This window comes from Hyla sarda, chromosome 6 (assembly GCF_029499605.1).
Source record: "Hyla sarda isolate aHylSar1 chromosome 6, aHylSar1.hap1, whole genome shotgun sequence".
Lineage (NCBI taxonomy): Eukaryota > Metazoa > Chordata > Amphibia > Anura > Hylidae > Hyla > Hyla sarda.
In genome coordinates, this window is record NC_079194.1 from 288,010,427 (window position 1) to 288,034,512 (window position 24,086).

Sequence of the window (24,086 nt, forward strand, 5' to 3'; positions counted from 1 at the left end):
GAGTACCCCTCTAAACAGTATATGTAAGTAGAAGTACAAAATAAAAACGAGGAAAATCGTCAGGAACTACTTGACTCTTGCAACAGGTAACGTTTTCTGTGCATGTTTATTATATTAAACAGCTAAAACATAATGGCCCTGATTTACTAAACACCAACTTTTTTTCTCGGTTTATGTGCCTAAATTTGTCGCACCATCTGTGCGACTAATTCTGCGCCCAAATTTTACACCGCACAACCTACACTTTTGAAAACAATCGGAGTGTTTTTTTTTTTAGTACAAGAGAATGGTTGTAGTTAACCGAAAAATGGACGTGTTCCCGACAAAAAGCAGAAATTACTCTGAGTACTTCCAAAATCACTCCTGAAAAAGTGTGAGTTTGGCTCACAGAATAACCGAGAGCCAAGAGGATGTGTAAAAACTACCAAAAGCGAGTGATGTTGGCAAAGGCGCAGCTTAGCGTGGTGGGGAGTACTTAAAGGGGTACTCCGCCCCTAGACATCTTATCCCCTATCCAAAGGATAGGGGATAAGATGTCAGATCGCTGGGGTCCCGCTGCTGGGGAGCCCCGGGATCCCTGCTGTAGCACCCCGCCATCATTACTGAGCAGAGCGAGTTCGGGGCCGGAGCATCGTTACGTCACGGCTCCGCCCCTTGTGATGTCACGGCCCGCCCCTTTCAATACAAGTTTATGGGAGGGGGCGTGGCGGTCGTCATGCCCCCTGCCATAGACTTGCATTAAGGGGACAGGCCGTGATGTCACAAGGGGCGGAGCCATGACGTCACGCGGCTCCGTCCCCTGTATCGCCCGTCAGTACGCACAGAGCAAACTCGCTCTGTGCAGTAATGATAGCGCAGTGCCACAGCGGGGATCCCAGGGCTCCCCAGCAGCGGGACCGCGGCGATCTAACATCTTATCCCCTATCCTTTGGATAGGGGATAAGATGTCTAGGGGCGGAATACCCCTTTAAAGGGGTATTCCAGGAAAAAACTTTTTTTTATATATCAACTGGCTCCAGAAAGTTAAACCAATTTGTAAATTACTTCTATTAAAAAATCTTAATCCTTTCAGTACTTATGAGCTGCTGAAGTTAAGGTTGTTCTTTTCTGTCTAAGTGCTCTCTGATGACACCTGTCTCGGGAAACGCCCAGTTTAGAAGCAAATCCCCATAGCAAACCTCTTCTAAACTGGGCGTTTCCCGAGACACGTGTCATCAGAGAGCACTTAGACAGAAAAGAACAACCTTAACTTCAGAAGCTCATAAGTACTGAAAGGATTAAGATTTTTTAATAGAAGTAATTTACAAATCTGTTTAACTTTCTGGAGCCAGTTGATATATATAAAAAAGTATTTTCCTGGAATACCCCTTTAAACTATTTCTTTCTTTTTTTTTTTTTTTTCTTCCATTGTTTTACAGTTCTATTATTGTGTGTGTGTGTGTGTGTGTGTTTATAGATATATATATATATATATATATTATTATTATTTGTATATTTTTTTTTTTTTGGGGGGGGGTTATACTCCGTCTAAATCCCCAAAAATTTGTTCGTTCTATTTTGTTGTTTAATTCCCGTTAAATCTAGTGTTTTTTGCTTGTTTGGTTCGGCATATGCTATTGATAATTTATATTCTATACCCATGTTTTTAAGTTTTTTTCTTTTAACTCCTGAGAGTGTGCGACACATTTTCCCCGCGCGACACAAAAAAAAAAAAAAAACCCATGCGACATAAAATGAACCGACACGTGCGACACATTAGTAAATCAGCTCCGAAAAAGAGAAGTGAAATCTAAAACACTCCAGTAAGAACATTCAGATTTTTGTAAATCGGGGCCAATGCGTTTTGGGGTATTTGGTCAAGTTCTAGTGCATTGTTTTTAGTCCTTTCTCAGTCTCCTTGGATTTTTTTTTCTTTTACTTTCAGGAAAGTTGTGACCTTGAACCCACAGTTAATAACTTCTTCATTACTTGTGACACGTTGATTTCTCCACCTATTTGCACACCTCCTCCGTCTACCCCCCCCCCCCTTCTCTTCTTACACACCTATTCATCTCCTTAGCCCCCTCGCCTCCCATTTCCCATATGAAAGGGGCCTGGAGACACAGGTATGTACAAAGCCGCCGTATCTTGTTACCTTTATTCAGCATTCCCGGAGCAGATCAGAAATGCAGATAAATCTCTGGTAAGAAGAGAATCGAGTTTTGTACTTTGTTTGGCTAACACGCGCCCCTTTTCCCATGGAGGTTTACCCGCCGTAGTGTTTTATGAAATAAATGAAGGCGGCTAAATTATTGCCCCACATCTATAGGCATTAAAATTTTTGTTTTTTAGTAAATCCATTATAGCACGGACCCCTATTCTGTGGCTCTCCAGCTGGGGCAAAACTACAACTCCCAGCATGCCCTGACAGCCGAAGGCTGTCAGGGCATGCTGGGAGTTGTAGTTTTGCACCACCTGGAGAGCCACAAGCCGCTCTCCAAGTTCAGGGCTGAATGCAACCTACCCGAATTTTCAACCCCCTCCTAGATTCACCTCCTGAGATACCAGGAGCTGCTTGATGGGGCCCTCGCACTATGGACTATGGTTTGGCAGGGAACACACGGGCGTCAGTGACTTCCCAAGCTGGCCTTACACGCCAAGATGTCGCCCCCTACAACAACCGACTGCGAGACACATGGTTGTATTTTTTAACCTTTTGCATGCCAATTGCGCAGAAAATCTTCATCCTGGTGCTCTGTGTCATGTAACATAATTTCCCCTGATGCTGTATGATCTGGATCTGACTGAATTATAAAATATTCTGTATTATGATTAATATAATTTTTATTATTATTAATAATAATAATAATAATAATAAGTATTATTATTGTAATTAATATTAATAAAAATAGTGTGTGTGTATATATAAATTATATAGATATATACAGATATAGACAAAGATCTTCTGTTGCTATATACAGATATAGATATATACATAGAGATATATATATATATATATATATATATACACATATATAGAAAAACCATTGGCGCAACACTCCCAAGAGATTCAAAAAAGTGAAAAATGTATTCCATCATGTCACATACAACCAATGGTTTTTCGATTGCATGGACTTTAATCAAGTTGGGGCGCTGGCACCGGACACAGTATGGATAAGTAGTGCTGCATTGTTCTTGAGTATATATTTATATAAATATATACACATTTTTTTTTTTATTATATTATTTAAAAAAATAGTATTATCATAATGCAGAATATATACGGTATTTATAATAAAAAATCATAATATATAAACACATATATATATATATATACTTATATTTGTTTATTCAATTATTAGTATTCTATTATGATTTTTTATTATAAATATCTTTTCTGCATTGATACTATTTTTTTAATAATATAATTTAAATAAATAAAAAAATATTTATATATATATATATATATATATATATATAATTTTTTTAATTCTATCATTTTTTTTCAAAAATGTCATTATCATACAGAATATTTAGAATTATAATATGCTGTATTATGATTACAATAAAAAAATATATGTATGTGTGTGTGTTTATTTTTTTTAAATTATACTATTTTAAAAAAAAAATCATAATGCGGAATATTTTATTATATAGTGGCCCCATTTCTCTATTTACTGTATATGTTGGTAATATATAAGAAACAGGGGCCGTGATGGATGCCCAATAGTAGAGCTGTACATATTTTTGACAGCCCATTCCCTTCCCAATGAGTGTGTATGTGTGTGTGTTTACTTTTTTTGAATTATGCTATTAAAAAAAAAAATCATAATGCGGAATATTTTATTATATAGTGGCCCCATTTCTCTATTTACTGTATATGTTGGTAATATATAAGAAACAGAGGCCGTGATGGATGCCCAATAGATCGCTGTACATGTTTTCATCTTCTATAGTAGAGGCTTTATAGAGAAACACTTTAAAACTAGAAAAATGTGTCTCCCCAACCCCTCCCTCCCTAAGCCATTCCGATGGGATTATAATGCGCCCATAACCAGAGTGTTCTGGTTAATGGATTATAGGTTAGAAAACAAGTGTGGCCCCTGAGTGGTATAATAAATATACATATACAAGAGGCGCTCCGTGCCAGGCAGGTGAAGCGTTTCAGGAATTTGTAAAGTTCACAGAATTTTTTTTTTTTTTTTTTTTAAGAAATGTCTTTATAGCTTCTTCATCTCCTTCTAACACTACAAAATCTTTGTAATTTTACCTTGTATGGAGGTATTGCATTGTGACTGCTGCAGGGCAGGGATGTCTGTGCGGCATTGCGATACAATACGTGGGTCTAGTAAGGGCTGTACAGTGGCACACAGCACGTTTGTACCTGCGTAGTACAGAACTGTAGGCACTGTATGTGCTGCCATATGGTGCCCATGGCATTGTAGAGGTAAGACATTACAGAACGTGCCTCTTCTGTTAGGTTCTGCATGAAACAAGCAAAATAGCCTGTCTAGAGGAAAAGTTGCTGAGTTGCCCATAGCAACCAATCAGATCTGATTGGTTGCTATGGGCAACTCAGCAACTTTTCCTCTGGACATGTTTTGATAAATCTCCCCATAGACTTAACCCAGAGGTACTGTATGAATCCATAGACCTAAACCCAGAGGTACTGTATGAATCCATAGACCTAAACCCAGAGGTACTGTATGAATCCATAAACCTAAACCCAGAGGTACTGTATGAATCCATAAACCTAAACCCAGAGGTACTGTATGAATCCATAGACCTAAACCCAGAGGTACTGTATGAATCCATAGACCTAAACCCAGAGGTACTGTATGAATGCATAGACCTAAACCCAGAGGTACTGTATGAATGCATAGACCTAAACCCAGAGGTACTGTATGAATGCATAGACCTAATCCCAGAGGTACTGTATGAATCCATAAACCTAAACCCAGAGGTACTGTATGAATCCATAGACCTAAACCCAGAGGTACTGTATGAATGCATAGACCTGAACCCAGAGGTACTGTATGAATGCATAGACCTGAACCCAGTGGTACTGTATGAATCCATAGACCTGAACCCAGAGGTACTGTATGAATCCATAGACTTAAACCCAGAGGTACTGTATGAATCCGTAGACTTAAACCCAGAGGTACTGTATGAATCCGTAGACTTAAACCCAGAGGTACTGTATGAATCCGTAGACTTAAACCCAGAGGTACTGTATGAATCCATAGACTTAAACCCAGAGGTACTGTATGAATCCATAAACCTAAACCCTGAGGTACTGTATGAATCCATAGACCTAAACCCTGAGGTACTGTATGAATCCATAGACCTAAACCCTGAGGTACTGTATGAATCCATAGACCTAAAGGTACTGTATGAATCCATAGACCTAATCCCAGAGGTACTGTATGAATGCATAGACTTTAATCCAGAGGTAAAATATGATTCCATAGACTTCAACTGAGAGTTACAATATAAATCCAAATGCCTCAATCCAGAGGTACATAGATCCATAGACTTCAGCCAAGAAGTACAGTAAGGACCAACAGACTTCAATCTAGATGTACAGTACAGTATAGATCCATAGGCTTTACCCAAAAGTACAATATAAATCCATAGACTTAAACCCAGAGGTACAATATGCAGCCATAGACTTCAACCTACACATATATATATAATGGACATGGGTCTATACTGTATGTCTAGATTAAAGTCTGCGGGGGAGTTTTATCAAAACCTGTCCAGAGATAAAGTTGCTGAGTTGCCCATAGCAACCAATCTGATTGCTTCTTTCGTTTTTCACAGGCCTTCCTAAAAATGAAAGAAGCGATCTGATTGGTTGTTATGGGCAACTGGGCAAGTTTTACTCTGCACAGGTTTTGATAAATCTCCCCCGTAGACTTTAACCCAGACCTAAACTCAGAAGTACAGTAGGACCCTGTAGACTTCTTTGGGTGCCGTATTTGGCATAAACTCAGATTCTGGTAAATTCTCTGTCAATCTTATCTTGTTGACAGATTCTGTTGTTTTCTCAGAGATGAGCGGAACGCAGCACGTTTTTTTTTTTTATTACCCTTCCATAGAAATAATACACCTGTTTATCCAAGCCAAATGGGGATCTCAATGGGAATTTGGGTAAAATGGCTTAAATATGGCCTTGTTCATGCAGGTTGGACTGATTATAAATTTTGTTGTTTTACTCGGATCCGTTTATTTTTAGGTATGAGCTTCCTTATTCCTCCAGTCTCAGTGCTGACGCTGGTTTCTCTTTACTTGTAGCATCATAAGATGCTTCAATATGGCCATTCATCTAGACCAGTGGTCTTCAAACTCTGGCCCTCTAGATGGTGCAAAACTACAACTTCCACCATGCCCGGACAGCCAGCGGCTGTCCGGGCATGGTGGAAGTTGTAGTTTTGCATCATCTAGAGCAGTGGTTTTCAACCTTTTTTGGCTGAGTACCCCTTGAGAGCCCATTCCCTTCCCAAAAAATTGGACCCCCATATTAGAGACATTTTGTAATGATTATAGTATAATTCATATGCTTTACTTTCCTCTATAACAAGCCCCTTCTTCCTCTCCCTATCTCCCCAGTCCCCGATTTACAGGTTACATCTTCTCTAACCGGAATTGTTTACTTTTCTTCACTATCTGGCCTAGACCGCCATTAAGATTTCTCCCATACAAGACTTCTCCACAGAACCAGCCAAACAAACATTGTAGGCTCCTTCCTGCAGTACAATACCCACCAATTTACATACTCCCCATGTTTATTGTCACACACAGTAATAGTACCCGCTTTGCATCCCCATAAAGTTGTTAGGCCCCCTTCTGTGCCCCCAAATATAGCTTTAGGCCCCCAAACTGCCCCCATATATAGTTGTAGGCCACCATACTGTCCGCTTTGGTGCTCCACTGCTCCTCTGGTCTGGGGACCTATTGTTATGGCTCATAGCAGTAGGTCCCCGGTCTGCAGGGGCAGTGGAGCAACAAAGCTGATGGCAGTTACTGCCCACAGCAGCCCAGTGCCCGCGCTGTCGTCTTTGCTGTCGTCTTGCTTCGCTCCTCGGTGCAGTGACGTCAGCCTACCATTTATTTCAAAGTGGTCCAGACCAGTAACCAGTGGCTGTGGCTGCCATTACTGATTTTTTTTTTTTTTTCAAGTACCCCCTGGAGAACTGCTAAGTACCCCTAGGAGTACTTGCACCCCAGGTTGAGAACCACTGATCTAGAGGGCCACAGTTTGGAAACCATTGATCTTAACCAGTGTTCCCCCAATCTGAGGCTCTCTGTCGTGCAACATATGGAAGACCACAGTTTGGAGACCACTGATCTAGACCGCTGTTCCCCCAACCTGAGGTTCCCCATCGTGCAACATATGGAAGACCACCGGTTGAGGAACACTGATCTGGACAATATTTCTTCCGCACAAGTGACCTGTATTTGATGAAGGGTTTGTGTTCGACTTATAATTCTGTTAATTCTTTACGACCCCTACCGGATATAATCTCTTGCGTAATGAACAATAAAACTCCTTATCGCTCCTGAGGTAGATATGTACACATGCTCTTAGGTGACCTCGAAAGAACCAACAAACCTTAGGAGGATAACAAGCACATCACCAGGGGAACAGCAGGCCATCTCCTAGACTCTGTAAATGACAAATTTACCTAATTGTCCGGAAACAACATCAAATAATCATCATAGATTTTCTAAACCCAAGTCTGATCATTGGTGTCCATGGTGATGTATCTGAACAATAGGGATCTTAATAAGCTATGGAGAATATCCGTGTCTCGAGCGTGGACAGTTTAGAGATTACGCCATAGACTTCACCATAGCAATTTTGTACCTGTTTGTTGGATGACTTGAAGTGTGGTGAGCGGGGCCTATCCATAAAACATCAACTAACAACTAGAACAAACAGAGCTGATCCATATCCCCATAGAATCGCAATAGCTGGGAGGTCTAGGGTTATATGGTCATCACTCCGGCCCTTGTACATTGCCCGAATTTCCATAAAACTGGCCAAATGCGTTTAATTACCCCAACCAATCAGGATGCATCGCCAAGTCCTGTAGTCTGTATTTCATCACCTGAACCAATCAGGACACGTCACTACGTCTTTATTATTTGCATTTCTTCAGCTCAACCAATCGCAACGCATTTCCAGGTCTTATTGTTTGCAATTCATCACCTGAACCAATCAGGACAGGTTACCAGGTCTTACTGGTGCATTTCATCATCTCAGGATTCATTACCGGGTCTTATTGCTTACATTTTATCACCTGAACCAATCGGGACACATTACCAGGTCTTAGTGTCACATTTCATCACCTGAACCAATTAGGACGCATTACCGGGTCTTATTGTCTGCATATCATCTCCTGAACCAATTGGGACACGTTACCAGGTCTTAGTGTCACATTTCATCACCTGAACCAATTAGGACGCATTACCGGGTCTTATTGTCTGCATTTCATCACATCAACCAATCAGGACACATTACCAGGTCCTATTGTCACATTTCATCACCTGAACCAATCAGGACACGTTACCAGGTCTTACTGTAGCATTTCATCACATCAACCAATCAGGACGCATTACCAGGTCCTATTGTCACATTTCATCACCTGAACCAATCGGAATGCATAACCGGGTCTTATTCTTTGCATATAATCTCCTGAACCAATCAGGAGGCATCACCAGGTCTTTGCATCGGTGGAAAAGGTAGAGAACATAAGGTAGAAAACATAATAAAGGACAGTGCATGGTTCCAGGATCAGTCCACTGTTACCATTGTAAGGCAGGGCAACTCATCAGGTGTTTAATGTGTTTCACATAGTCATTTTGTATCCTCGAACCTCGAAGCTACTTAAACTTTGGCAAAGCAGATAAACCTGTGTGCCCTGAGAATTGTCCTTTAAAATTACGATTTTCCATTGGTGCCTATGGAAATATTATCATTTTTTTTTTTAAAGGAGTACTCTGGAGTTCTGCTGTATGCTTCCACAGGAAGTTGTGTAGTTCTTTCCAGTCTGGCCACAGTGCTCTCTGCTGACACCTCTGTCCATGTCAGGAACTGTCCAGAGCAGGAGAAAATCCCCATAGCAAACCTCTGCAGCTCTGGACAGTTCCTGACACGGACAGAGGTGTCAGACTGGAAAGAACTACACAACTTCCTCTGGAGCATACAGCAGCTGATGAATACTGGAAGGATTAAGATTTTTATATAGAAGTAATTTACAAATCTGTATAATTTTATGGCACAGGTTTGATTTCCTCCAGAGTACCCCTTTAAAGGCAGGGACAAATTAGCTGTAAAATGTTAAGAATTTTTTTTTTTTTATTCTTTTCCGAAAATGTCAATCTATATTCTTAAAGGGGTACTCCGCCCTAGATCTTATCACCTGTTAAATATGGGAAAATGGAGATAAATTACTGTAACATATTCTAGTGGTGCCAGACGCGGTGACACCAGTGAAGGTTCCTAAAGGTCATTATGGTAGGATCCCGGGGACAGGCACGATGGACGGATTGCTGGAGCCTGATATTGATCCGTCTGCAGATAAGACAGGGACAGGTCACTTTCCATTGCCTTGGGGCAAAAAAGGAGAGACCATTACACAAGGGGTTAGGGGCAGCGTCTATGACCTGCACGATATTGCGTTTTTTTAAATTGTACTTTACAATATAATGTGACACAATTGTCGTGTTACATGCAACTTTCCACAAAAACACTGAATTTCTCGAACATGAGTAGTTATAGTATTATACCGGTGAACCAGGAAGATCTGGATGACCAGAATTGTCAATCCTTTCCAGGGGTTAATGTCACTGTAATGCAGTGTTTTTCAAACAGTGGTGCCTCCAGCTGTTGCAAAACTACAACTCCCAGCATGCCTGGACAGCCTTTGGCTGTCCAGGCATGCTGGGAGTTGTAGTTTTGCAACAGCTGGAGGCACCCTGTTTGGGAAACACTGCTGTAATGTGAACTTGGAAGGCACAGATTTTGTATTCGGAGATAGGGGAATGCCCGCTTATCATCCATTTTAGTATAACACTCTTCTTTTTTCGCTCTTTTTTTTCTACTTTTATTTTATTAAAATTTTTTGACTGTTTCCATATTTTTAGGCTTTTTCAGGGAGCTGTAGAGTCCAATGGGAAAAATACTGGCCACAAATGGGCAAAAGAACTGTGGGAACAAGGCCTAATGGGGGGGGGGGGGGGGGGGGGAATGCTACACCTGTTTTTTGGATTTTTCTTTTTATTGCTAAAACTTTTTTCTGGCATTTTGAAAAAAAAATTAAGCTTTTTTTAATTTTGTTATTATTATTTTTTTTTCATCTTGTCATTTGTGTTGTTGTTACTACAGCAATTGCTATTATGCAGTTTGCAAACCAACTGTGTTTTTTGTGTTTTTTTTTATTTATTTTTTTGGGAAATGGAAACAGACCAAAACAGGTAAAAATAAATAAATAAAATTCCAAAAACGGACATTTTGAGTCTTAAACGATTTGGCAAAAAAAGGACCTTGCACTTACTTGTACCGACCATAAACTTACAACCTTACAATTTGACTGAATGGGAATCACCAGCCTCTTTCTTTTGCTACCAATGGAACTTAAAGGGGTTATCCAGGAAAAAAACTTTTTTTTATATATATATCAACTGGTTCCAGAAAGTTAAACAGATTTGTAAATTACTTCTATTAAAAAATCTTAATCCTTTCAGTACTTATGAGCTTCTGAAGTTAAGGTTGTTCTATTCTAAGTAATCTCTGATGATACGTGTCTCGGGAACTGCCCAGTTTAGAAGCAAATCCCCATAGCAAACCTCTTCTAAACTGGACAGTTCCCGAGACAGGTGTCATCAGAGAGTACTTAGACAGAAAAGAACAACCTAAACTTCAGAAGCTCATAAGTACTGAAGGGATTAAGATTTTTTTTTAATAGAAGTCTTTTACAAATCTGTTTAACTTTCTGGAGCCAGTTGATATATAAAAAAAAAAGTTTTTTCCTGGATAACCCCTTTAACCCCTTAAGGACCAAGGACGTACCGGTACGTCCTTGGTCCTGCTCTTCTGATATAACGCGGGGTTACACAGTAACCCCGCGTCATATCATGGCGGGCCCGGCGTCATAGTGAAGCCGGGACCCGCCTCTAATAGCGCGCAGTGCCGTTCGTGGCGCCGCGCGCTATTAACCCTTTAGCCGCGCGCTCAAAGCTGAGCCGCGGCTAATCGCGGCATCCCGAACAGCTGACAGGACAGCGGGAGGGCCCCTACCTGCCTCCTCGCTGTCCGATCGCCGAATGACTGCTCAGTGCCTGAGATCCAGGCATGAGCAGTCATCCGGCAGAATCGTTGATCACTGGTTTCTTATGAGAAACCAGTGATCAACATAGAAGATCAGTGTGTGCAGTGTTATAGGTCCCTATGGGATAACAATGATCAGTGTGTGCAGTGTTATAGGTCCCTATGGGAGCTATAACACTGCAAAAAAAAAGTGAAAAAAAAAAGTGAATAAAGATCATTTAACTCCTCCCCTATTAAAAGTTTGAATCACCCCCCTTTTCCAATAAAAAAAAAACACAGTGTAAATAAAAATAAAAATAAACATATGTGGTATCACCGCGTGCGGAAATGTCCGAATTATAAAAATATATCATTAATTAAACCGCTCGGTCAATGGCGTGCGCGCAAAAAAATTCCAAAGTCCAAAATAGTGCATTTTTGGTCACTTTTTATATCATTTAAAAATGAATAAAAAGTGATCAATAAGTCATATCAATGCAAAAATGGTACCGTTAAAAACTTCAGATCACGGCGCAAAAAATGAGCGCTCATACCGCCCCATACACGGAAAAATAAAAAAGTTATAGGGGTCAGAAGATGACAATTTTAAACGTATTAATTTTCCTGCATGTAGTTATGATTTTTTCCAGAAGTCCGACAAAATCAAACCTATATAAGTAGGGTATCATTTTAATCGTATGGACCTACAGAATACATATCAGGTGTCATTTTTACCGAAAAATGTACTACGTAGAAACGGAAGCCCCCAAAAGTTACAAAACAGCGTTTTTCAATTTTGTCGCACAATGATTTTTTTTCCCGCTTCACCATAGATTTTTGGGCAAAATGACTGACGTCATTACAAAGTAGAATTGGTGGCGCAAAAAATAAGCCATCATATGGATTTTTAGGTGTAAATTTGAAAGAGTTATGATTTTTTAAAGGCAAGGAGCAAAAAACGAAAATGCAAAAACGGAAAAACCTCCGGTCCTTAAGGGGTTAATATTAATAAAAAAAAAAATATATATATATTATTATTAACAAAAGCGTGCAGTGCTTCAGCTCGCCCCACGTGCGGCACGGACCAAGCGTGGACCTCGCCCCAGGTAAATGTGCAAGAGAGAAGGATGTTCAGCGCGGGAGACTCATGAACAATGGAAGTTTATTCAGATGCCAAACAGGACATAGCAGTGACTCAGGTAGAGGTGACGCGTTTCGGCCACACAGGAAGACCTTAGTCATACACTGGATGTACATTGGTGGATCTCTTTTATATGGGAGGACGGACCCAGAAACAGAAATCACCTGTGCAACAGGATCCGTACCGCCCAGGTTCTGGTTTAAGATTGGATTTAATGAGTATCTTGCGATCCTTGCTATTGGCAACCTGAAAGGCTCTATCAATGGTCCACTGTGGATATCCTCTTTCCCTTAGTCGGTTGCCAATAGCAACAGCCTCAGCAACGAAATCACTCGTATGGGAGCAATTGCGACGGGCTCTTATTGTTTCACCATAGCGTGCAAAATAGAATTAACTGCTGTATTTTTACGGTGTGTGGATGAAATAACAGTACCGCCAGTGTGAGAAAATTAATGGCTTCCGGTTCAAACGTAACGGTAAACCTGAGATTGAGGTTTGTTGCGGTTGATGAAATCTGAGAACCCCTGTATGGCCGCCACATCGGACCCCAAAATAAATAGGATGTCGTCGATGTAACGTCCATACCAGACAAGATGTTCACTGTAGGGGTTCATGGGGGCGAAGAGAATCTCCCGCTCCCACCAACACACATATGTTGGCGAAAGAGGGGGAGAACTTCGCCCACATCCACGCTGCTGTGGTCTGGAGGAAATACATGCCATTGAACATGAAGAAATGATGACTTAAAGGGATACAAACTGTTCCGAACGCTGGAGCCGGGAGCTCGTGATGTCACACCCAGCCCCCTCAATGCAAGTCTATGGGAGGGGGCGTGACAGCCGTCACGCCCCCTCCCATAGACTTGCATTGAGGGGGCGGGTTGTGATGTCATGAGGGGGCGGGGCGATGACGTCACGAGCTCTCGGCTCCAGCGTTCAGAACAGTTTGTTCCAAACACTGAGCTGTGGAGTACCCCTTTTAAGAGATATTGTACCACCAATAGGATGTATTCCTGCAGACCAGATGGGTAGCGGGAGTAAGTTTCCAAAAATCACGACAAAGAGAAAATGGCTAAATTATGAGTATAACAGAATATAAGGAGGTGACATCTGCTGTCACCCGTATATATCGTTTCTCCCATTGTATGCGACTCATTTCAAGGACATGCTTGGTGTCCCTAATGTACCCGGGCATGAGAGGAATTAGGGGTTGGAGTAAGGAGTCCACCCACCCACTCACTCAGACGTTCATTCAGGGACGAAATCCCCGCAACTATCGGTCTGAGTGGGGGAGGGAACATTTCCTTGTGCACCTTGGGGAGCGAATGGAAAGTGGGGACTATTGGATGTTCTACAATTAGATAGTCGGCAAGTTTACAGGAAATGAACCCATTTTCAACCCCAAGGTGCGATAGCTGTGTTTTGAAATGTGTGGAGGGGTCAGGCCGGGTTCACACCACGTGTTTGCACTACAGTTCCCGTATACGCTTCAATGTGAAAACCGTACGGAACCGTATTGAAAACCGTATGCATTGACTCTCCATTGGAAACCGTATGCCAAAATATGCATCAGGTTGTGTCAGTTTTGCATCCTGTACGTGGCCGTGACGTCACGAGCCTCCACCCCGCATCCCCAGTCATCCGGCACGGAGCGAAGTTTGCTCTGTGCACCGGATGTGTGGGGTAGCCAAGCGATCAGACATTTATCCCCTATCCTTTGGATAGGGGATAATATATCTAAGGGCGGAGTAGCCCTTTAAGTCGTGGGAAGAAAGCAGAGGCTTAAAGGGGTACTCCACTGTAAAAAAAAAAAATGTGTTTTTTTTTTAAATCAACTGGTGCCAGAAAGTTAAACAGATTTGTAAAAAATCTTAATCATTTTAGTACTTTAATATTCTTTTACTTTTTGAATTTCTTTTTTTGTCTTGACCACAGTGCTCTCTGCTGACCCCTCTGCCCGTATTATGAACTGTCCAGAGCAGCATAGGTTTGCTATGGGGATTTTCTCCTGCTCTGGACAGTTCTTGATACGGCATCAGGTGTCAGCAGAGAGCACTGTGGGCAAGACAAAAAAGAAATTCAAAAAGAAAAGATTTTCCTCTAGCATACAGCTGCTAAAAAGTTCTGAAAGGATTAAGATTTTTTTAATAGAAGTCATTTACAAATCTGTTTAACTTTCTGGCACCAGTTGATTAAAAAAAAAAGTTCTCCACCGGAGTACCCCTTTAACTGGGTTTCTGATGATATTGATGCAGAGAAATGAGTCTTTAGCTCTTGTTGGTTGTGCCTTGTTCTTCTTTTTACCGGAGCAATGTTTTTGTCCCGCGCAGCGTTTTTTGACGGCTTTTGCCTTTTGCGGCAGCACTGGGGGGGTTAACAGGATCAGTTTGCAGTTCAGAGTGTCTCTAGTTTCATCCAGGTCGGTGGATTCCACTGAGGAGAAGCTGACTTTTAAATCCCTCTTGTTGTTGGATTTATTTTTTGTTTCTGTTTATTGTTTCTTTTACCACGGTTCTTAAAGGGGTACTCCGCTGTTCAGCGTTTGGAACAAACTGATCCGAATGCTGGAGCCGGCGCCGGGAGCTCGTGATGTCATAGCCCCGCCCCCTCATGATGTCACGCCCCGCCCCCTCAATGCAAGTCTATGGGAGGGGAACGTGACGGCTGTCACGCTCCCCTCCCATAGACTTGCATTGAGGGGGAGGGGCGTGATATCATAAGGGGGCGGGACTATGACATCACGAGCTCCCTGCTGGAGCGAAGGGGAGGAGCGGTTCTATTTTTGCATGGGTTCGAAAAAATCTCACGTCACACCGGCTCCAGCGTTCGGACCAGTTTGTTCCAAACGCTGAGCAGCGGAGTACCCCTTTAAGGATGGCTCTCGGTGTAGAGGTTCTGTTCTCGGAGTTAGGCCATATAAACACAGAGTTGGTTTTGTAATCTTCCAGTTGGTTTTTGTGCATCATCTACATTTATACTTCATGTTATTGACATTATTATTTTTATGGTGAATGGACAGAATTAAAACAAGAATACGGATTTTAGCATCTACAACTATATTTATATATTGCATATTTTGTAAAGTTTTGTGAATGTTTTTATTGTGTTGTATTGTGTTAACCAATATTGGCGGTACGGATCCTGTTGCACAGGTGATTTCTGTTTCCTGGTCCGTCCTCCCATATAAAAGAGATCCACCCATGTACATCCAGTGTATGACTAAGGCCTTCCTGTGTGGCTGAAACGCGTCACCTCTACCTGAGCCACTGCTATGTCCTGTTTGTGAATAAACTTCCGTTGTTCCTGAGTATCCCGCGCTGGATATCCTTCTTTCTTTCACATATTTTATTATTATTATTTTTTAAACAGGTCAAAATACTGTGTGTGAACATGGCCTATATTTCCCAACTCCGTCATAAATCTGCTCCCTCTGCTTGTTTATTTTAATTATCATTTTAAGCCTATGTTCTCACTGCAGAATATTTTCGGGAGGTCCCACCTGGAACATTCCGTAAATAGCAGCGCCGGCTGGACCATGGACTAGGACCGCTTATAAATGCGCCATCTCCATAAACAGAGATGCAACAGAATTTCTGAGCCGAATTCTTCCGATAAATTCCATCGTGTGAACGTGGCTAATAGAGGATAGCGGTGTGGGTACTGCTCCGGTTTCGTAATATTTTCCTGCAGGCTGAGATTTCTTGAAATTAAAGGGGTACTCCCTTAAATCAACTGGTGCCAGAAAGTTAAACAGATTTGTAAATGACTTCTGTTAAAAAATCTTAATCCTTCCAGTACTTATTAGCTGCTGAACACTACAGAGGAAATTATTTTCTTTTTGGAACACAGAGCTCTCTGCTGACATCACGAGCACAGTGCTCTCTGCTGACATCTCTGTCCATTTTAAGAACTGTCCAGAGCAGCATATGTTTGCTATGGGGATTTTCTCCTACTCTGGACAGTTCCTAAAACGGACAGAGGTGTCAGCAGAGAGCACTGTGCTCGTGATGTCAGCAGAGAGCTCTGTGTTCCAAAAAAGAAAACCATTTCCTCTGTAGTATTCAGCACAGCAACTAAGTGGTACTGGAAGGATTAAGATTTTTTAATAGAAGTAATTTACAAATCTGTTTAACTTTCTGGCATCAGTTGATTTAAAAAATAAAATAAAAGTTTTCCACCGGAGTACCCCTTTAAGAGAAACTCCTGGATGTGAACTCCTTGAGGCAGAACATGTAGGAGACGTCATATAATTTAATAGGAAGACATGTTATTACTTGGCCAGATTTACAAGGCCTCATGTCATGTCAGCGCTGATAGAAGAAGCCTGGGTGCCACGTGACCGGCGGGGTGTATAGAGGGGGCGGGGTTTTTATTCTAGTCACATACAGCGATATTTTGTCTCAATAAAATGAGAATGGATTGTCCGGTGTTTGCCCGTTACCCCCCTGGTACCTGTCATTACAGTCCTCCACTGGTCAGGCCCGTGTAACCTCTAGGCCTCAGTGATCGAGTAGCCGCAGTGTCCAGTCGCAATCTGCCGACATGACGTTGTCTCCTGAGGGATTGATTATTCCCAATATTCCCATGATACCTTATTGGGGCAATACCTGTCTGTAGGTCAGTACCATTAGAGAGCGAGTAAACACATGGACTACGCACACGATTGTTTTCTGTAGCCATATATCAACTGGTTCCAGAACGTTACACAGATTTGTAAATTACTTCTATAAAAAAAATATTAATCCTTTCAGTACTTAGGAGCTGCTGAAGTTGAGTTGTTCTTTTCTGTCTAAGTGCTCTCTGCTGACAACCTGTCTCGGGAACTGTCCAGAGTAGAAGCAAATCCCCATAGCAAACCTCTTCTACTCTGTGCAGTTCCCGAGACAGACAGAGGTGTCAGCAGAGAGCACTGTTTGCCAGACAGGAAAGAACAACTCAACTTCAGCTGCTGATAATTATTGGAAGGATTAAGATTTTTTTTTTTTTTTTTTAATAGAAGTCATTTACAAATCTGTTTAACTTTCTGGAGCCAGTTGATATAAACAGAACAAAAACCCAAAAAGTTATTTCCTGGAATACCCCTTTAAGGGTGCGTTCACACGCTCTTTGTTCTTGCGGGTTTTCCGCAGCGTATTTGAAAGTAGGCGGGCTCTTCTCGGCTGTCCATAGCAGATTGACGGCGGCGGAATTTACGCTGCGGAAAATCCGCCGCAGTCCCTACTAACTTCAATGGGGCTTGCGGCGGATTTTCCGCAGTGTAAATTCCGCCGCCGACAATCTGCTACGGACAGCCGAGAAGAGCCCGCCCCCTTTCAAATACGCTGCGGAAAACCCGCAAAAACAAAGAGCGTGTGAACGCACCCTAAGGGTACGTTCACACGCGCAGATTTTTTTTAGCGGGTTTTCCGCTGCGTATTTGAAAGTGGGCGGGCTCTTCTCGGCTGTCCGCAGCAGATTTTCCGCGGCGGAATTTACGCTGCGGAAAATCCGCCACAGTCCCTACTGACTTCAATGGGGCTTGCGGCGGATTTTTCGCAGTGTACATTCCGCCGCGAAAAATCGGCTGCGGACAACCGAGAAGAGCCCGTCCACTTTCAAATACGCAGCGGAAAACCCGCTAAAAAAATCCGCGCGTGTGAACGTTCCCTAAGAGGAAAAAAAAAGCCAGGATGAGTTTTTTTTCTAATCCTGGAGTTCATCTTGCCAAAGGGGTGCGCTTCATCATCACAGTCGCTCTCTGACAGGGAATCATGTGGGTCTAGCTCAATGTTTCCCAACCAGGGTGCCTCCAGCTGTTGCAAAACAACAACTCCCAGCATGCCCGGACAGCCGTTGGCTGTCCGGGCATGCTGGGAGTTGTAGTTTTGCAACAGCTGGAGGCACCCTGGTTGGGAAAAGCTGTATTTTAGAGCTAACTACTCCTAAACAGAGCTGCTTTCAAAATTCTCGTGGTTGCCCTTGGAAACAGACAGCAGTCTAGCTCAGCCCCGTTGTCAGACATGTGACCTATTAGCTGAGTTGCCACAATGTCATTTCTCTTACACATTATACAGGTGCCTCTCGCATACAATGACTTTGTACAATACTATTAAAATACTACAAGTATTTTCTGTCGCCGCTTTACATTTCGTGTTTTTTTTTTTTTTTCCCATTATGGAAATGTCTGGGAACTCCGGAGTCATCCCCGCAGATAATCTGATCTCCTTAAATCTTTGGAGTTAATTTGGCAGGATGGCTTTGATCTTAATCCAGAAGAGTAGTGGTCACTGATTTTCGGCATGTGATGCATTCAGGCTGATAATGAGCTCTCCCTGGAGGGGTCAAAGGTCATAGTAGTCAGGGACTAAATCATTGGAGGACATCTCCATCTTTGGAAAGACCTGACACCGCATTTCATTATTTGTTTTGTTTTCAAAGAGCAGGGCATTGTGGGACCTTAGGTGATCTGACACAGTTAAAGGGGTACTCCGGTGGAAAACTTTTTATTTATTTTTTTATTTTTTTATAAAATGGTGCCAGAAAGTTAAAGGGGTATTCCAGGAAAAAAACTTTTTATTTATTTATTTTTAATATCAACTGGCTCTAGAAAGTTAAACAGATTGAAATAAATTACTTCTATTAAAAAAAATCTTAATCCTTCCAATAATTATCAGCTGCTGAAGTTGAGTTGTTCTTTTCTGTCTGGCAACAGTGCTCTCTGCTGACATCTCTGCTTGTCTCGGGAACTGCAGGTTTGCTATGGGGATTTGCTTCTACTCTGGAGAGCTCCCGAGACAAGTGTCATCAGAGAGCACTTAGACAGAAAAGAACAACTCAACTTCAGCAGCTCATAAGTACTGAAAGGATGAAGATTTTTTTGATAGAAGTAATTTACAAATCTGTTTAACTTTCTGGAGCCAGTTGATATATATAAAAAATAATTTTTTTTCCTGGATAACCCCTTTAAATAGATTTGTGAATGACTTCTATTTAAAAATCTTAATCCTTTCAGTACTTCTTAGCAGCTGTATGCTACAGAGGAAATTCTTTTCTTTTTGAATTTCTTTTGTCTTGTCCACAGTGCTCTCTTCTGACACCTCTGTCCGTGTCAGGAACTGCGCAAAGCAGCATAGGTTTGCTATGGACAGTTCCTGATACGGGCATCAGGTGTCAGCAGAAAGCACTGTGGACAAGACAAAAAAGAAATCCGAAAAGAAAATAATTTGAACTGTAGCATACAGCTGCTAATAAGTACTGGAAGGATTAAGATTTTTTAATAGAAGTAATTTACAAATCTGTTTAACTTTCTGGCACCAGTTGATTTAAAACTCCAGTGGAATAAAACGTATTCCCTATCCACAGGGGGTAAGACTGCTGGAACCCCGGAGATCTTCTGCATGGTACCCCGGCAGTCTCCAGGTAGGAGGCGTGCCGACCCCTGCCAAAAACTGCGGCCAACACGCACCCTCCAATGCAAAGACTAATTCTTTGAAAGTGATTATTATTTTTTATTTTTTTTCAAATCAACTGGTGCCAGAAAGTTATACAGATTTGTAAATGACTTCTATATGAAAATCTTAATCCTTCCAGTACTTATCAGCTGCTTTATTGTAGGAGATGTTTACTACGGGGATTTGCTCCCACTCTGGACAGTTCCTGACACAGACAAGAGGTGGCAGCAGAGAGCCTTGTGGTCAGACTGGAAAGAACTACACAACTTCCTCTGGAGCATACAGCAGCTGATAAGTACTGGGTTAAGATTTCCCCCAGTACTTATCAGTATTTTAATAAGTACAGGGTCAAGATTTTTATATAAAAGTAATTTACAAATCTGTATAACTTCTGGCACCAGTTGATCCCCAAAAATGTATTTTCCCTCTGGAGTGCCCCTTTAAGTAACGTTTGCTTCAGGACTACGTTCTGGTGTTATCACAGCTCTGTAATTTAATATTTAACCTGATCTCCTCTGTTTATCGGTGACTTCAGAGAATAATGTGAACCTGAAAATAATTTTTTCTTCTTTTTATTGCCAGATTTTAGGATGTTGCCATCAGTGATTTTAGACTTCCCAACCTGACTGTTCCTGTAAGGCACTGAAGTACCGTCCGATGTGAACCATGTTGTGTCCGTGCCGCAACAAGGCCAAGCTGCTGGTTGCTACCTTGTTCCTGCTGTCTGTCGTCACCTGGTTGTATCTGTCCGTGGGCGACACAGGATGTAAGTGTTATCTCTATCTATCTATCTATCTATCTATCTATCTATCTATCTATCTATCTCATACATACAGTGGGGATCAAAAGTTTGGGCACCCCAGGTAAAAATGTGTATTAATGTGCATAAAGAAGCCAAGGAAAGATGGAAAAATCTCCAAAAGGCATCAAATTACAGATTAGACATTCTTATAATATGTCAACAAAAGTTAGATTTTATTTCCATCATTTACACTTTCAAAATAACAGAAAACAAAAAAATGGCATCTGCCAAAGTTTGGGCGCCCTGCAGAGTTAATATCTTGTACTGCCCCCTTTGGCAAGTATCACAGCTTGTAAACGCTTTTTGTAGCCAGCCAAGAGTCTTTCAATTCTTGTTTGAGGTATCTTTGCCCATTCTTCCTTACAAAAGTCTTCCAGTTCTTTGAGATTTCTGGGCTGTCTGTCACGCACTGCTCTTTTAAGGTCTATCCATAGATTTTCAATTATGTTGAGGTCAGGAGATTGTGAAGGCCATGGCAAAACCTTCAGTTTACGACTCTTGATGTAATCCCCCATGGATTTCGAGGTGTGTTTAGGATCATTATCCATTTGTAGAAGCCATCCTCTCTGTAACTTCAGCTTTTTCACACATGGCATCAAGTTAGCATCCAAAATTTGCTGAAATTTTATTGAATCTATATTTCCTTCTACTCGTGAGATGTTCCCTGTGCCACTGGCTGCAATACAACCCCAAAGCATGATTGATCCATCCCCATGCTTAACAGTTGGACAGAGGTTCTCTTCATTAAATTCTGTTCCTTCTTCTCCAAACGTACCTTTGCTCATTCCGGCCAAAAAGTTCAATTTTAACCTCATCGGTCCACAGAACTTTTTTCCAAAATGCATCAGGCTTGTCTATATGTTCATTTGCAAAGTTCAAACGCTGATTTTTGTGGTGAGGCCGTAGAAGAGGTTTTCTTCTGATGACTCTTCCATGAAGACCATATTTGTACAAGTATCTCTTCATAGTGGAATAGTGAACCACAACTCCAGTGTCTGCCAGATCTTTCTGGAGGGATTGTGCAGTCAAATGTGGGTTTTGAATTGTTTTTCTCACAATCCTGCGAGCTGTTCTGTCTGATAATTTTCTTGGTCTTCCAGATCTTGCTTTAACTTCCACTGTTCCTGATGACTGCCATTTCTTAATTACATTCCGAACAGAGGATATTGACAACTGAAAAGTTTTTCTATCTTCTTATAGCCTTCTTTAGCTTTGTGAGCGTCAACTATTTTCAGTTTCAGATTTCTAGACAACTGCTTAGAAGAACCCATGGTGCTGATTGTTGGGGCAATGTCAGATGAGTCTGGGCATTTAAAACCTTTGAGATTGACATCACCTGGTCTTCCCAGATGATGATTGAGAACAATCCATGACACTGGCAGGTCTCAGCTTTGCAAAGGGGGCAGTGCATGCTATAAATTCTGCAGGGTGCCCAAACTTTTGCAGATGCCATTTTTTTGTTTTCTGTTATTCTGAAAGTGTAAATGATGGAAATAAAATCTAACTTTTGTTGACATATTATAAGAATGTCTAATCTGTAATTTGATGCCTTTTGGAGATTTTTCCATCTTTCCTTGGCTTCTTTATGCACATTAATAAAATGTTTACCTGGGGTGCCCAAACTTTTGATCCCCACTGTATCTATCTCATATCTATCTATCTATCATTACCCATATGTTATTATATACTGAATGATCACTGCAATAGGAACATCTACTCAATAACTGGGTAATGCACCTTTTTGGGCTTTGGCGGCTTGTAGACATTGAAGGGGGACTCCACTGGCCAGCATTCGGAACATTTAGTTCCGAACGCTGTGTGCGCGCTATGGGTGTTGGCCACTCCCCCTCGTGACGTCACACTACGGGGCGTGGTGGCCAACACCCATAGCATGCACACAACGTTTGGAACTAAATGTTCCGAACGCTGGCCAGTGGAGTGCCCCTTTAAGAAAAAGACTCTACAAGTTGGTGATAGGGCTAGGCGGTATGACCAAATATGTGTATCACAGTATTTTTTTTAACTTACAGCGGTTCCACGGAATAGAATGGTATTTTCACCCCCCCCCCCCCAAAATCATGTGGCCCGCCAGCGCTGTTCTGTCCCCCCCCCCCAAATCATGTGGCCCGCCAGCGCTGTTCTGTCCCCCCCCCCCCCCCCAAATCATGTGACCCGCCTGCGCTGTTCTGCTCCCCCCCAATTAATGATCAGCACAGTGGGGTACTACTCAAGCACTGCCCTCCTCTTCTTTGTTGGGGGCCGCCGGCGATGGAACTCACTGTACGCCAGTGGTCTCCAACCTGCGGACCTCCAGCTGTTGCAAAACTACAACTCCCAGCATGCCCGGACAGCCAACGCTGTCCGGGCATGCTGGGAGTTGTAGTTTTGCAACAGCTGGAGGTCCGCTGGTTTGAGACCACTGCTGTACCCTCTATCCCTATGCCCGGGCTGCAAAAGATACAGCTTCTTACATGACAGTGGGCTCAGCCTATCACTGGCCGGGGCGGGGCATCGCTCCGGCCGGTGATAGGATGACGGCTGTACTCCCCCCGTCCCCAGCGGGCTTCCGAGTTAAAAGTTTATTTTCTTTACCTTTTGCAGCCCGGGCATAGGGATAGAGCGTACAGCAGTGGTCTCCAACCTGCGGACCTCCAGCTGTTGCAAAACTACAACTCCCAGCATGCTGGGAGTTGTAGTTTTGCAACAGCTGGAGGTCCGCAGGTTGGAGACCACTGGCGTACAGTGAGTTCCAGCGCCCGGCGGCCCCCAACAAAGAGGAGGAGGGCAGTGCTTGAGTAGTAGGGGGAGGGGCCAAACCGGTATTGCGGTATGGGGGAAAGTTAATATCGTGTAGCCCAAAAAATTCTGTATTCGGTATGAACCGGTATACCGCCCAGCCCTAGTTGGTGAACATCCTCCATACTCACCTTGCCTCTTGCCCTGCCGCAGCAGCTCCATCAGTTGGTGGCAGACAATCTTACAGCCCATGTCAGCAATATCCCAGACAAGTTCAATAGTTATTACAGTCCTGTGAAATTTGGCGCCAAGGCAATGTGAAGAACTTATTGTCGGGTTACTCCAACCACACCCTAGAGACCCGAGCCCATGGACATTGTCCTCTTGAAAGATGGCAGTATGGTCAGGGAAGACCTCTTGCAGATGGTCCGCATTCAAGAATTGTGGAATAGTGATGTTGGAAGAGCATGCCAAGAAAACGTTCCCCATACCATGACATCGCCACCACCACCACCGGCCTGGTGAACCCCAATGGTGCACACACTGGATATGGCTTCATGGTTTTAATGCTAGATGCCGGCCCGGCCATTTGTGTGGTTCAGCAGGAAACTAGACTGGTCACTCCAGGCAAGCATCTGCCTTGTGTCCAAGATCCATTAATGTCTTTCCTTGGCCCATGCAACGC

General features: G+C 42.4%; 1 protein-coding gene and 1 long non-coding RNA gene across 8 annotated transcripts in view; one reads left to right on the forward strand and one right to left on the reverse strand.

Moving 5' to 3' along the window:
- The window catches only part of LARGE2 (LARGE xylosyl- and glucuronyltransferase 2), an 84,014-nt gene that overhangs the window by 36,821 nt on the left and 23,107 nt on the right, over positions 1-24,086 (forward strand). For all 3 annotated transcript variants that reach the window (XM_056527626.1, XM_056527627.1, XM_056527628.1), the window contains one exon: positions 20,446-20,629. In XM_056527626.1, the coding sequence (XP_056383601.1) occupies positions 20,530-20,629 (100 nt within the window). In that variant the 5' untranslated portion in view covers positions 20,446-20,529. The remainder of the gene's footprint in view (positions 1-20,445; positions 20,630-24,086) is intronic.
- Positions 1-24,086, reverse strand: part of LOC130277206 (uncharacterized) — a 66,136-nt gene that overhangs the window by 6,244 nt on the left and 35,806 nt on the right. The window contains exon 5 of one of the 5 annotated variants that reach the window (XR_008845398.1): positions 9,361-9,595. The exons of the other annotated variants lie outside the window; for them this stretch is intronic. This is a non-coding gene — a long non-coding RNA (uncharacterized LOC130277206). Of the gene's footprint in view, positions 1-9,360; positions 9,596-24,086 lie in introns of those variants that run through there. 5 annotated transcript variants of the gene reach the window in all.